This window comes from Chiloscyllium plagiosum, unplaced genomic scaffold, assembly GCF_037043375.1.
Source record: "Chiloscyllium plagiosum isolate Xiang-an unplaced genomic scaffold, Cpla_swu_hap1 HiC_scaffold_15, whole genome shotgun sequence".
Classification (NCBI taxonomy): Eukaryota; Metazoa; Chordata; class Chondrichthyes; order Orectolobiformes; family Hemiscylliidae; genus Chiloscyllium; species Chiloscyllium plagiosum.
The window spans coordinates 30,267,419-30,281,872 of NW_028270153.1; the positions used below are offsets into that span (position 1 = coordinate 30,267,419).

Sequence of the window (14,454 nt, forward strand, 5' to 3'; positions counted from 1 at the left end):
AATTCAACATGAGCAAGGTCTGGCACTTGGGGAAAAAAATACTGGCATGTAAACGGTGAGAAAATTCATAAAGCCTAAGTACAAAGGGATCTGGGAGTACTCGTCCAGGATTGTCTAATGGTTGACTAGCAGGTTGAGTCAGTGGTTAAGAAAGTAAATGTAATGTTGTCATTTGACAATATCAAGTGATCAGTGGTTGGAATATAAAAGCAACGATTAGCTACTGAGACTTCATAAAGCTCTAGTTAGGCCCATTTAGAATAAATGTGTCCAATTTTGGGCCCTACACCTCAGGAAGGACATACTGGCACTGGAGTATGTCCAGTGGAGATTCACACGGATGATCCCTGGAATGTTAGGCCTAGCATACAATGAACAGTTGAGGATCCTGGGAATGTATTCATTAGAGTTTAGAAGGTCGAAGGGAGATCTAATAGAAACTTACAAGATAATACATGGCTTAGAAAGGGTGGAGGCTGGGAATTTGTTTCCAGCAGGTGGAGAGACAAGAACTGGTGGACACAACCTAAGAATTAGAGAGGGTCAATTTAAAATGGAAACGATGAGACATTTCTTTAGCCAGAGAGTGGTGGCAAGGAGCACAGTGGAGACCAGGATGTTAAATGCCTTCAAGGCAGATATTGATAAATTCTTGATCACGCAAGGACTTAAGGGCGATGGGGAGGGTGCGGGTAGGTGGAGTTGAATTGCCCATCAGCCATGATTGAATAACTGAGTGGCCTCGATGGGCCAAATGGCCTTACTTCCACTCCTATGTCTCATGGCCTAAACAACAGGGGTCTCAGCATTGATCACTGTTCACACATATCCAGTCAGGGAAAAAAAAAAGCCTTCCACCATCACCAGTCTTCTACGACCAAGCCAAGACACTATCCATCTTACCAGCTCATGACAGATCCCATATGACTTCAGCTTCTGCATCAGCCTGCCAAAGTGGGACTTTGTCAAAGGTTTTGCTGAAGTCCACTTACAAAATCCACTGTCCTGCCCTCAATCATCTTTGTTACTTCCTCAAAAAATAACCTCAATCACGTTTGTGAGACATTACCTCCCCTGCATATGTATCCTGCAAACTCCTTAGAATAAAAGACTGACTTTCCATGTCCCTTCTTAATTACATCTTTCTGCTTAGGATCAGAAATAAAAATATTTTAAAAGGCACTTCTCAAGGATACTCTAATTTTTGGGGGCCTACTTCGTTCTCACGAACTCATTCATTAAGTGATGCCATCACACTGAAATAATCCCTTCTACATGCTGATGTGCATTTTTGACCCTGCACAAAAGCAGACGTGAATAATCAATTTCGATCAATTCCCTCCTAAGCATAAAGCCACAACACAAGGAAAACATTAATTTCTTAGGTACAGTATTTAAATTGGTAAAAAAACAACAGACAAAGTTAACAATACATTATTCAAAACAACCATCATGTTTCTACATACAAAGACATCACCCCAGTGCAACTTTTGAAGACAGGTGAGGTCTATTTCCATCTCCCATATGCAAAGCTAGAACATTCTAACCAGGCAGTCACACCCCTATTTACTGTACCTCAATATAAAAATGTGAAATCAGATCCAACAACTGACTTTACATTACTATATGGCAGCCTACATTTTTACCAAATATAGTAGCTTCAAATTTACAAAGTCCTAAACTAGAGTTTGCACTGATTTGCAAGGAATTTAAACTTTTCTTGGATCCCAATTAACTAAACATTGCTTCCCTGACAGGTTTAAAACTATTCCTCTCACCTCTTTTGCCCATACTTTTCTTTGCAGCTTCACTTACTGCCATCCTACTTCATAGGCCTCCTGCAACCTGTTTTACCTCATTCCCCTTCCAGCCTTTCTTTCTCCAAGATCTAGCAAAAGGTCAACTTGCACTCAGAAAAAGAACACCCATCCAAGTCAAAGATAGCTTCCAGGGTCCAACCCCTCCATGTTATGGATCCCCCAGCAACAACTCAACTGCCACCAAAAGGCACTCTACCAGTAACTCCTGCAATGCAGGTACTGACTTTCCTAACTACTTGCTATGGTTTCTCTACTGCACTTCCTGCCTACAGCTCTTCCTTCATGAGTTAGCCTACTTTGCACTAATTCATTTCATTCAATAAATGAAATGAGTTCTCAGATTGATGGCCCCCATAAGTTAACTTTCATGTTGATTTAGGGAACCGCCCAAACCCATGCTTATCTTGACTGACCTTTTTAAGATCCGTGCACAAGAACTTCCAGAACTCACTGTACTACAATAATGTTCTACTCTTCTATCTGCCGAAGTGGATGCTCTCACCTGTCAATTCTTTGCCCACTTATTCACCAGTACATATCGCTTTCATATCTTGTCTCCTCACAACACGTTTTTGTATCTATCTTTCTACAATCAGAAAATTGGGCTACAATGCAGTCAGGTTTTTTACTTAGATTCTACATAACTGAGGCCCCAGAAATTATCCTTGCAACATTCCAACTAACTACAGTGTGCACACTGAAAATGAATTATTTATCCGAACATTTAGTTAGAGACAAAAAACTGCACGTGCTGGAATCCAAGTTGATAAGCAGGAGGTGCCTGGCTTGCTGTTTCTTCCAGCCTCCTGCTCGTCTACCATTTATCCCAACACGCAGACTAGTTAACAGGAAACAAATCATCTACGCAATTATATCACCTCCAAAACAGCAAACTCCTATCTGTGCAATATATGGCATGTTAGTGATTGCCTTTTGGAAATCGAATATACTACATGTATGATTTCGTTCATCCAAACCAGATGCTACGCTGTCCAAAATCCAACACTCAAACATGATTTCCCTTTTGTTATGGACCTGAGTAGCTTTTATACTTATTTGAAGGCAAGTTTGAGATGCTGTGTTCCAGATGTACTTTGATTGGTCCACCACTCGGCTTTCAGGAAAAGACATTTCATTCTTACAACTTAGTTAAAATACAAACAAAAAGAGAACTGGCATAACTTTAACTCTACTGAAATACTTAACGAAATAATGTATTCTTTAACCACTTAATAATAGACAGGGCAATAGTTTTCCAAGTAGTAAGTGACCCCTCTCTTATCTCTGACTTGTATACCTCCATCACATTTTTTCCTTTCCCTACTCAAACAAATGGTTTTCACCATTCTGCTCTACATTCCACGCCATTGCACACCACATTACTAACCCTTACAGAATGTCTAGGACCAAAATCAAGAGCAATTTCCAAGTGACTGAGTAATGTCACCTGGGAGTTTTAAAATTACACATTAAAGCAAACGTGTCATGTAATTCATAAAGAATCTCTGTCACAGCTTCAAGTTCATCAAAACCGTGATCTGGCTGCATACATGGCAGGGTGACAACATTAGATGCAATCCTGAGGAGATGCCCGCTATCTCCAGCTACATGATATGGGGAAATGCATCTAGATAGCTTAGTTGATGAACTATTTGCAAGGACACTGACCTTCTTGGAAAACTATTACAGCCACACATCATTTTAATTTCCATGTTACACAATCATTTGTTAAGGATAACATTATGGTCAAAATGGATTGATGAGCATGATTTTAACTTTCATAGGTAGATTATACACACAGCTTCCTATTATCTCATGCTCTGTACCTCTTCAATGGCCAAATTCATACTCTCAAGTGATGTAAAGGATATCAAGAAGTGTTATCCTCCAATGTCAGTGCACTCAAGGGAACTTATCACTAGATATTGCTGTTGACTCAACCTAGTTGAAGAGCAAGTTTATCAACCATCATAACCCTTTCAGTCTCTCTACAACAAATGTCAAAATTTTTTAAGAGAACAGTTAAGACTATGATTTAAGAAGCACCATATTCAAACAACAGTCAGGAGTGTAGTTGTGGCCAATCTCCAGAAAGTCAGCTAAAATTTGCCCTCAAAATTTTAGTAATTTTTTTTAGATTCCTCTCAGTATGGAAACAAGCCCTTCGGCCCAACCAGTCCACACTGACCCTCCAAAGAGTAACCCCCCCAGACCCATTTCCCTCTGACTAATGCACCTAACACTATGGGCAATTTAGCATGGCCAATTCACCTGACCAGCACATCTTTGCACTGTGGGAGGAAACCAGAGTAGCCGGAGGAGACCCACGCAGACACTGGGAGAATGTGCAAACTTCACACAGCCACCCGAGGTTGAAATCGAACCTGGGACCCTGGTGCTGTGAGGCAGCAGTGCTAACCACTGAGCCACCAATCCGCCCTCAAACACTACACATGAGCGTCACTGGGGGAGCTCGAACCACCAACCTTTCGGTTAATAGCCAAACACGCGAACCGATTACACCACTGAGACTGCAGTATCCGGCCCTTGAAGCCCCATAACTTAAAATCAGTGTTAATTATGTTGACGCAATTATTAGTTTCTCAAACTTTGAGAAACTAGAGTTTGGGAATAAAGGTTCTTCATTCAACTGCCATATTGCAAGATAAATCTGAAATCAGAACATTTGTGCGTATTTTACCTGAATATATATACACAAATTAGAGACCATACATTTAATTTTTTGTTTCCGAGGAATACCAGAAATCCATAATATTCATTTGTGCTGCTCACAACCAACAAGTTTGAAAACTCCTAGTGAAAACAACAATATGGTACAATCGTTCTTACCTTCAATGTGTAAAGACCCATCCGCCCTGGAAGTCTGTAAAACATTCCATCATCTGCACGAGAATTAGTGTGAAGCATAGCATTCAGACATGCCAAGGGAGAAGTTCCACTACATAAAATAGATTAAAAAGCACATTTTACGTAAATATCTCAAATAAAATTCTGCTCCAAAAAACGATATACATTTATACTGACAAAGTTACTCAGCCGATGAAATATAAAAATGAATGTTTTTAATGAAAATAACCTAACAATTACAGTCAAATATTGTTTGCAATTATTAAATCTTTTATTTCCAAAAACCCATATCATTTTGCTTCAGTTTTCAGCCTGAAATATCGAGATTGAAGCATTTCTTGTTTGTCTCTTTATAAATAGCTCAAGCATAGGACATGGGTTTAGAACTATCTGCAATTGTACTACTACTGTTGGCAACAAGAAAGATTTAAGTCTTGCCCAATAATACCATAGCCACACCATTTTCTGATGGAGTCACACAAGAGATTTGTTTAAAGCTTTTATCAATGTGTTTTATAGTTTTTTTTTGTACTTCATATTCTTCTCCTGCTTGTTAAACAATTAGGTTTTCATATATCCTTCACTGCAACTAAAGTTATCCTTATACTGCAAATGGCAATGTAAGGCTTTATTCTGATTCATATGATATTGCCAGTGATTGAAGATGAACAAAATCAGAAGAGAGTTTCAGATTATGTAATGCTAAACTAACTTTAAACATTGAATGACAAAAAAATTGCACACTGTTAGCAATAAGCTAGCTTTTAATCTTGTATTGAAGTCAGCAATAAGCTGACATTCATTAATAATATGCCACTTTTCTCGAGTCCCCAAGATGAAACAGTATTATTCTAATTAACAGAAACATGCAAATTAGTACTAGAAGGTCATTTGGCCCCTCAAGACCAATGTACACTATCAGTTTATGGTTGAGCTACAGTAGCCTCAAATCCACTTTTCTGCCTACACCTTTTGACTCCCCAACCAAAGAAGAATCAAACTCAAGTCTTAAAAATATTCTACGATCGAGCTTCCTTTGTGCGTTCCGAATTCCACAGTTTAATGACTCAGGAAAAACACTTGTCTTCACTGATTTAAATAGAAGACCGCTTATTTTACTAAAATCCCATAAATCTCTTTGCTGATTGTAGTTGAGGATAGCATGGAAGATTATTTAAGAAAAAAATCTACATCAGACTGAGTGAAAATGTGAGATTAAGGAAAATTTTAGTGACGAAGTACGTGATTGATCTTGAATTGGACTTTGTTCCCTTTGCTAAGGGCCACTATGTTGTCAGTGAAACAAATACAAGTCACTCAGCAAACCTCAATTCACATTTCTGAGGACTTAGTCCACTTACTTAAGCATTTCCCACACAAGTGCGCTCAGATTATATGTTCCGTTGCACCCAATTATAAACCTATTTGAAAACATAAGAGGCTGTGAAACTAACTCTGAACATTAAATCAGATAAGAACACAGTTCATTGGTTATGTGAAACCCAACTCAAAGGGACTTCAACACAAGTGGGGATCCAAGAACTGAGGACTTGGTTTGCTCTTAAGGGACAAGAAGAGTGCAAAGTTGAGCCTGTGTTATGACCAAATGTTACAGCATCAAACTCTGATGAAGTCTTAACTAAGGTAACATAAACACCCAGTAGCTGAGCAACTACATCAAGAGCTTGCAATACTGCAGTGCTCAAAAAGCTTAACTTCTATTGTGTCTGCAATAATTGTCAAAACCATTTCCATATCTTCAACAGGGAATATTTCCAATTAAGTAATCTAAACTGGTGTTATTAGTTTCTTTAAATCTGCGAGCCTTTAATTTCAACATGAACCTATTTCAATAGTGCCAAAATTATGCTCATAAAAGCAGAGATCATCTAAATTATAAGGAAAAAAACAGAATTTTTCATTTGATCTTATTATAAGTGAACTTTTTTTTAAAAATGTAATCATTAGCAACACATTTATCATTGCCTATGAACTCCTTTTTAAAGGTCTACTAAACAATAGTACATTGCAGGATACAATAAAGATCCACATACAGGAAGTTAAGGAATTTTAATAAATTTTTGCAAGGATTTATCCAATGATAGCCTGGAAAAGATTCCACATGCTTGATCTTAGATCCATATCCTTCCATAACTGTATTCATCATGACTCAAACGAAGCATCATTTTCAACATTAGATGCAGTTATGGGATACAATTAATATCCCATAGGTCAGAATCTCAGCACACAGGCATTCAAGAGTTCAATCCCACAAAGCTTAATGACTTCCTCAGCAGCTTAGCAAACCATTAGACTGCTACAAAAAGAATGACCAGATGGACCCACAAACCTAGAATCCATTATTCAGGATGATAGAATGAGAGGAACAATACGGAATACTCAGCTTTCCACTCAATGAAAATTATGACAGCAATGATAAAGAAAAAGCTCAACAGTGAAGGAAAATCAGCTGACTTGCACTGGTAACACAGACATTGGGGTTGATATCAAAGCCCTAAACCACTGGCATACAACAGCTGCAGTATGCTTTAATTGCAGGAAGCACTGCAGTGTCCAAAAACTTATCTACAACAGCTGAGATACACAAGGGCAGCAATGATACCAATACAGCATCATATCAACACCTCATTTTAATTTGCTGATAATCCACGTGGCCATGGTCAATATGCGCATGTGGAGTGCTGAAAAAGCACAGCAAGTCAGGCAGCATCCGAGGAGCAGAAGAATCAACATTTCCGGCAAAAGCCCTTCATCAGGAATGAGCTTTGTGGGCTGGGGGAGCTGAGAGATAAATGGGAGAGGGGTGGGGCTGGGAGGAATGTAGCTGAGAATGCGATAGGTAAATGAAGATGAGGGGGAAAGTGATAGGTCGGAGATGAGGGTGGAGCAGATAGAAGGGAAAGGTGATGAACAGGTCAGGAGGGTGGTGCCAAGTTGGAGGCCTGGGACTGGGATAATGAAAGAGATGGGGAAATGAGGACATTGTTGAAATCCACATTGATCTTGTGTGATTGCAGGGTCCCAAAAAAGATGCATCTGTTCCCAAGATGGCCAATTCCACGTTAGAAAATCCCAGATGGCATCCTTCCTCTAAGATCGCAATTTCCGTTCCCACGTAGTCGACGATGCCCTCCAGTGCAGCTCCTCCACTTTCCGCACCACCGCCCTTGAACCCCACTCCTCCCGACGGAACAAGGACAGAACATCCCCAGTCCTCACCTTCCACCCCATCAACCTCCACATACATCACATTGTCCTCCACCAACTACAAACGGATCCCACCACCAGATATATTTTTCCCTCCCCGCCCCTATCAGTGTTCTAGAAAGACCATTCCCTCCGCAACTCTCTCATCAGATCCACCCCTCCACAAACCAGCCCACACCCCACTCCCATCACATTCCTCTGCCATCACAGGAAATGCAAAACCTGTGCCCACACCACTCCCCTCACCTCTGTCCAAGGCTCCAAAGGATCCTTCCACATCCAACCTGTACCTCTACAATGTCATCTACTGTATCAGTTGCACCCGATGTGGTCTCCTCTACATCGGAGAGGCAGGACGCATACTTGCGGTTCATTTCAGAGAACATCTGAGACACCCGCACCAACTAACCCCATCACCCCGTGGCTGTACACTTCAACTACACACACTCCCACCCCCCACTCTGTCCTGTGCCTCCTCCATCACCAAGCCCTTACCACCTGATGCCTGAAGGAAGAATGCCTCATATTCCTCCTTGGGACTCTGCAACCGCACGGGATCAATGTGGATTTCAACAGTTTTCTCATTTTCCCTCCCCCATATTATCCCAGTCCCAAGCCTCCAACTCAGCACTGCCCCCCCCCCGACCTGCCCATTACCTTTCCCATCTATCCGCTCCACCCTCCTCTCCGACCTATCACCTTCTCCCTCACCTTTATCTACCTATCACAATCTCAGCTACTTTCCCCACAACCCCACCCCCCCTCCCATTGATCTCTCAGCCCCCAAACCCACAAGCCTCATTCCTAATGAAGGGCTTATGCCCAAAACGTTGATTCTTCTGCTCCTCGGATGCTGCCTGACCTGCTGTGCTTTTCCAGCACCACACTCTCTACTCTGATCTCCATCATCTGCAGTCCTCACTTTCTCTAACCATGGTCAATAGTCAAAATATGGAAATTGCCTCTTTCACACCATCTCAGTATCATTTCCAGGAAAGACCATATTCTCAGGTTTTCTACAAATCAGTCATTATTTTGCCAGACCAACATTGAACATACTCCAAAACAAGCACCGCACATTTAAGTAACTGAACAGAAAAAGAAGATTCTTTCCAATAGAATTACATTGCTCTGCAAACTGGTTTATAATGCTGCAGAAATTATGTTCTTCAGCACCATGTTTGTCTTGTATCATGTTCTTCTGATAACAGTTAATTTTTGAAGCTTAAAATATCAACTATAACAGCTAAATACGAACCTTTGTTCTATCCCAGGCTTTCCAAGGTCAAAATCACAACAGCTACATTAAATTTTCTGTTATGCTGACGAGAAATCTTAATTGCTAATTCAACATAAAATCTGTCCATTAAGACTGTAGCTGCATTTAACATGTAATGCTGTATTTTACAGCTTGAATCCTAAATTCATTTTGATGGGAGTACTGAACAGTACAGGAACTCGAATGTTTTATTTATCTCCTTTCTGTTTAAAACACACAAGTTCAATACTTCAAAATGTCTAGAGCCAGGACAACAGTGGGAGTACAATTAGCTTCATATCCATGAGCTACGGTGATTTGTCTACATTAACTCTGCATATGTAATCATGGCTACTTCTAAGTAGTATGGTACTACACCTCCACTATTATCAAATAATCTTAGCAACTGCTACCTTCAGCACTATATGAGGAACACTGAAAAAATGGTGGCACTTGCACCATCGTGTTACCATTTCATGGGCGCAGAGCAACAGACAAGGAAATATGAGACAATAGTAAAATGAGTGCATAACGGAATTCTTCAATGTTGGGTTTGAACGACAATGCTTTTAACAAACCCTTTAGAACTGCACTGGCCAACGTCTTATACTAAGCAGTATGGAACTCACAACTGAGTTAATGTTGATACAAAAATATAGCTGATCCATGACAAAGTAATAAATCAAAGGGATTAAGACAGGGTATGGGGGCAAGGTTGACAGAGCAGGCACGAGAGCGAGGACTTTAGCGCGGGCACGAGAGAATTTCCCATTTAAAAGAACTTAAGGATTTTTAAGATCAGGAGAGACAGGTGTAAGAAGCATTACCTGCCAGTCAACATTTTTGCAACTTTGTAGAAGGCTAATTTTAGCGAGGCATTTTCTGGGGATAAGTTTGATCCTGGGATAGACAGCAACAAAAAAAAAATCTCATTTCTTGTTCATTATCACAATTGAAAAAAAGATCAGGGAGAACCGCACAAAAAAGGAGGCAATGAACAGTCACTTTGAAAAAGGCAAAAGGTCAACAATTTCTTTAAACTTCTTGTTTGTTATTTTTGAACTGGAGTTGACAGGGACCTCTCATACTGGGTCTCATCTACTACAGACAGAAACCCAAATGTAAGCCTGCTGACATTTGTCAGATAAGAACATGAAGGAAAACTGTGTGGTCAGCAGATTTAGAAAGATGAAACTCAGGTTGTCACAATGCACAAATGTCACATTGATAAAAACCAGTAAAAATGTCAACCTCTGGATGGTGATTTTAAGAAGCACTAAAACAAGGAATCACAAGCCACAAATTCCATGAATAAGATTATATATCCAATTCAATCTGTTGAGAGATATTATTACACACCTCTAGAGCAGATGGGACTTGAATCCAGGCCTCCTGGTTCAAGGTAGGGGAGAAAGTGAGGTCTGCAGATGCTGGAGATCAAGGTTGAAACTTTATTGCTGGAACAGCACAGCAGGTCAGGCAGCATCCAGGGAACAGGAGATTCGACGTTTCGGGCACAGGCCCTTCCTCAGGAATGAGCAGAGAGTGTTCAGCAGGAGAAGATAAAAGGTAGGGAGGAGGGACTTGGAGGAGGGGAGTTGGAAATGTGATAGGTGGAAAGAGGTCAAGGTGAGGGTGATAGGTCGGAGTAGGGTGGAGGCGGAGAGGTCAAGAAGAAGACTGCAGGTCAGGAAGGCGGTGCCGGGCTGGAAGGATCCGGCTGAGACAAGGTGGGGGGAGGGGGGATGAAGAAACTGGTGAAGTCCAAGTTCATCCCCTGCGGTTGGAGGGTTCCCAGTCGGAAGATAAGACGCTCCTCCTCCGACCGTCGGGTTGTTGTGGTTTGGCGGTGGATGAGTCCAATGACCTGCATATCCTCGGTGGAGTGGGAGGGGGAGTTGAAATGCTGTGCCACAGGTTGGTTGGGTTGGTTCGTCCGGGTGGCCCAGAGGTGCTCTCTGAATCGCTCCGCAAGTAGGCGGCCTGTCTCCCCAATATAGAGGAGGCCACACCGGCTGCAGCGGATGCAGTAGATGATGTGGGTGGAGGTGCAGGTGAATCTGTGGCGGATATGGAAGTTTCCCTTGGGGCCTTGGAGAGAAGTGAGGGGGGAGGTGTGGGCGCAAGTGTTGCACCTCCTGCGGTTGCAAGGGAAGGTGCCAGGAGTGGTGGTTGGGTCGGTGGGGGGTGTGGATCTGACAAGGGAGTCGCGGAGGGAGTGGTCTCTACGGAAAGCTGATAGGGGAGGGGAGGGAAATATATCCTTGGTGCTGGGGTCTGTATGGAGGTGGCGGAAGTGACGGCGGATGATGCGCTGTACATGGAGATTGGTGGGGTGGTAGGTGAGGACCAGTGGGGTTCTGTCCTGGTGGCGGTTGGAGGGGCGGGGCTCAAGGGCGGAGGAGCGGGAAGTGGAGGAGATGCGGTGGAGGGCACCGTCGACCACGTCGGGGGGGAAATTGCGGTCCTTGAAGAAGGAGGCCATCTGTGTTGTACGTATTTTGAACTGGTCCTCCTGGGAGCAGATGCGGCGGAGACGAAGGAATTGGGAGAATGGGATGGCGTTTTTACAGGGGGCAGGATGGGAGGAGGTGTAGTCCAGGTAGCTGTGGGAGTCGGTAGGTTTGTAGTAGATGTCCGTGTTAATTCGGTCGCCTGAGATAGAAACAGAAAGGTCTAGGAAGGGGAGGGAGGAGTCCGAGACTGTCCAGGTGAATTTGAGGTCGGGGTGGAAGGTGTTGGTGTAGTGGATGAACTGTTCAACCTCCTCGTGGGAGCACGAGGTAGCGCCGATACAGTCATCAATGTAGCGAAGAAAAAGATGGGGGGTGGGGCCAGTGTAGTTGCGGAAGATGGATTGTTAGGGGCACTACCACTACACCACAAGAACCCCATGGGCAAGACAATGAATCACGATGAACATAGGAGTAAATCTAGTTGATAGTAACTGCATGGTTTAGTTGCATTAAAAGCCAAATCAATAATACAATTATCAAGTTACACTTTGCAATAAAAGACTACGCAATTTCTGACAGATATTTGAAGAGTGTCTGGGCAAAAAAGTTAAAATTTCACGTAGCGCAGTTCAATGACAAGTCCACAGCTTCTATCAAATGATTCTTCTCAAACTCCAAGCCCTTTTTACTCCTTATAAAGCCTACTGCTGCAGCCATCTGTTTAAACATTCAGAGCTGCAGGGCCCATCCTACTTGTCAAACTATATCTTGCACTCTATTATTTATACACTAAGTAACCATAAGCCCAAACATGTTTCTCAGCTCACTACAAATTACTTTAATGGTTGAAAAATTCATTACAGCTTTCAAAAAGTCAAGAAAATTTGAACATGTGCCTTAAAGTTATTGCCTGTAGAAAATCATTCCGCGAGATAGACAAACTGATTTGGAGTTCTATGAGATTTCACACTAATATAGAAGAGTTTCCAAGTCATTCTTATGCTGAGTAATTGTAGTTGAGCTACAGTACCTGATTAAACATCAGGCACTTCATTCATTTTTTAAAACAGATTTAGAACAAATTGTAATCAAGCTGAAGCTGAATTAAAACAGCAATTCTGTGCACTTTGCCTGTGTATCAAGCTGTAAATGGGTCAAAATCTTATTGAGCACAGATGTACAATTCTTTTCCTGCCATATTTCTCAAAGACTTGAATTGCTTGCTCGTGTACAATTCATAATGTGAATCCAGACAATGAACGCTGGCAAGTTTTTGATGGAGACATCATAACAAAGGCCAACTCTGACTGCATTCAGCATCCACAGAGTCGTGCATTTCAATCTCAGAACATTGTATAGTGATCAAACAGGAATGCCAAACAGCGTTCCTTTCATCTATAACATTTAGTCAATTATTGTACCTTACGATCACCTTGGCCAATAACAGTTAATTTAGCAAGGTGCAGGGACCAAACACCAGGCCATTTTCATTCTGGTGAACTTAAAGTTGCCATCAGCAATTGACACAGATAATGAATGTTAATATAACTTGAAGATTGACTGCAGGTATGAAGTTTATTTTCAAAACTACGAACCAATCTCAAATTGTCAGCATAGATCTGTATTCACTACAGATTATGGTCAACTGCCAGAGCCCAATTTTTTGATTTTCCTTTCTAAAATTGCATATTTCTCTTCAGCCCTTTAAGAATCTTCTGAAAACCTACCCCATTGAACAAGTTTTTAGTCATGCGCCCTAATACATGCTGGGGAATATAATGTTTGATAACTCTCCTGCAAATCACATTTGAATGTTTTACTACTTAAAACATACTGACTTAATACAAAGTATTGTCATTCAGCTTCAGTTTCTCATTTGCCCTTTACAGCAGGAATGTGTTTGGCACTAAAATTATGTTTTAGGAATTTGGCTCTCAAGCACTAGGTAGGGATGGAATCCATACAACAATTGGATATGTTACAATGCAGCTCACGAATAGGCTAAGAATTTGGGCCAAATGCTACACATTTTAATGGTAAATGCAGGACAGTTGGCCAAGGAATAGCTGTCAGCAGTCCTTTGGGAAGATGACAACATCTGCCAAGATTTCTCGTGTGGCGTTGACTCAGCAGCCTAACCCTGGAGCCACAGGTCTTTGGCAGGTCAGGAAAGACTGTGTAGGGTTCTTTTTGTTTTGATGATTTTATCAGATTTATTGAGCAAAGAGATAGTGTTACTGGTCCCTCACTGGACTCTTTAAAAATATGGCTGTGCCAATGGGTAGAAGGTAATTCAAATGATTTGTGAGAGAATCTCTCTGGACAGAATGGATATGCATTTATGATTTCAATGTACTGATTCGTGACTTAATGAAAAGCAATATAATAATGGCATTTCAGAAGTCAGAAGGGAGATTGTTGTACATCTCCCACATCTTGCTTTGTTCATTTGATGGATAACCTTGTATATTAGCTAGTGCTGACTGCATACCCAAATTTCATCTCTCAAGCTAGCTGATTCTACTGACTCCCAATTATGAACGTTCTGAAAGCATTCCTTCCAACAGTCTCAGAAAGCTGGAGAATCCTTGAAAAGACAAATAGCATCGCCAGCTTCAAGGGTGGTGAGGAATGTTTTCTTCTTTTGGTCAGTATTGGTGGTTTGGAACTAGTTTAGTTGGGTTTGTGCAGCAGTGAATTTCATTTGCTTTCGCTTCATCTTGATGACATGCATTATTCCTAGCTTCAGATTTAATTAACAAGTATTCTTCTCACTTCTGCTCTGATGCAGAGTAATTCTGACATGCAGTGAAGGCTTTTCAAT

At 41.5% G+C, this 14,454-nt stretch overlaps 1 protein-coding gene across 4 annotated transcripts in view; it reads right to left on the reverse strand.

Annotated features, from left to right (window-relative positions):
* Positions 1 to 14,454, reverse strand: part of asxl1 (ASXL transcriptional regulator 1) — a 113,538-nt gene that overhangs the window by 65,792 nt on the left and 33,292 nt on the right. For all 4 annotated transcript variants that reach the window (XM_043710513.2, XM_043710511.2, XM_043710517.2 and 1 more), the window contains one exon: positions 4,671 to 4,779. In XM_043710513.2, coding sequence (XP_043566448.2) covers positions 4,671 to 4,779 — 109 coding nt within the window. The remainder of the gene's footprint in view (positions 1 to 4,670; positions 4,780 to 14,454) is intronic.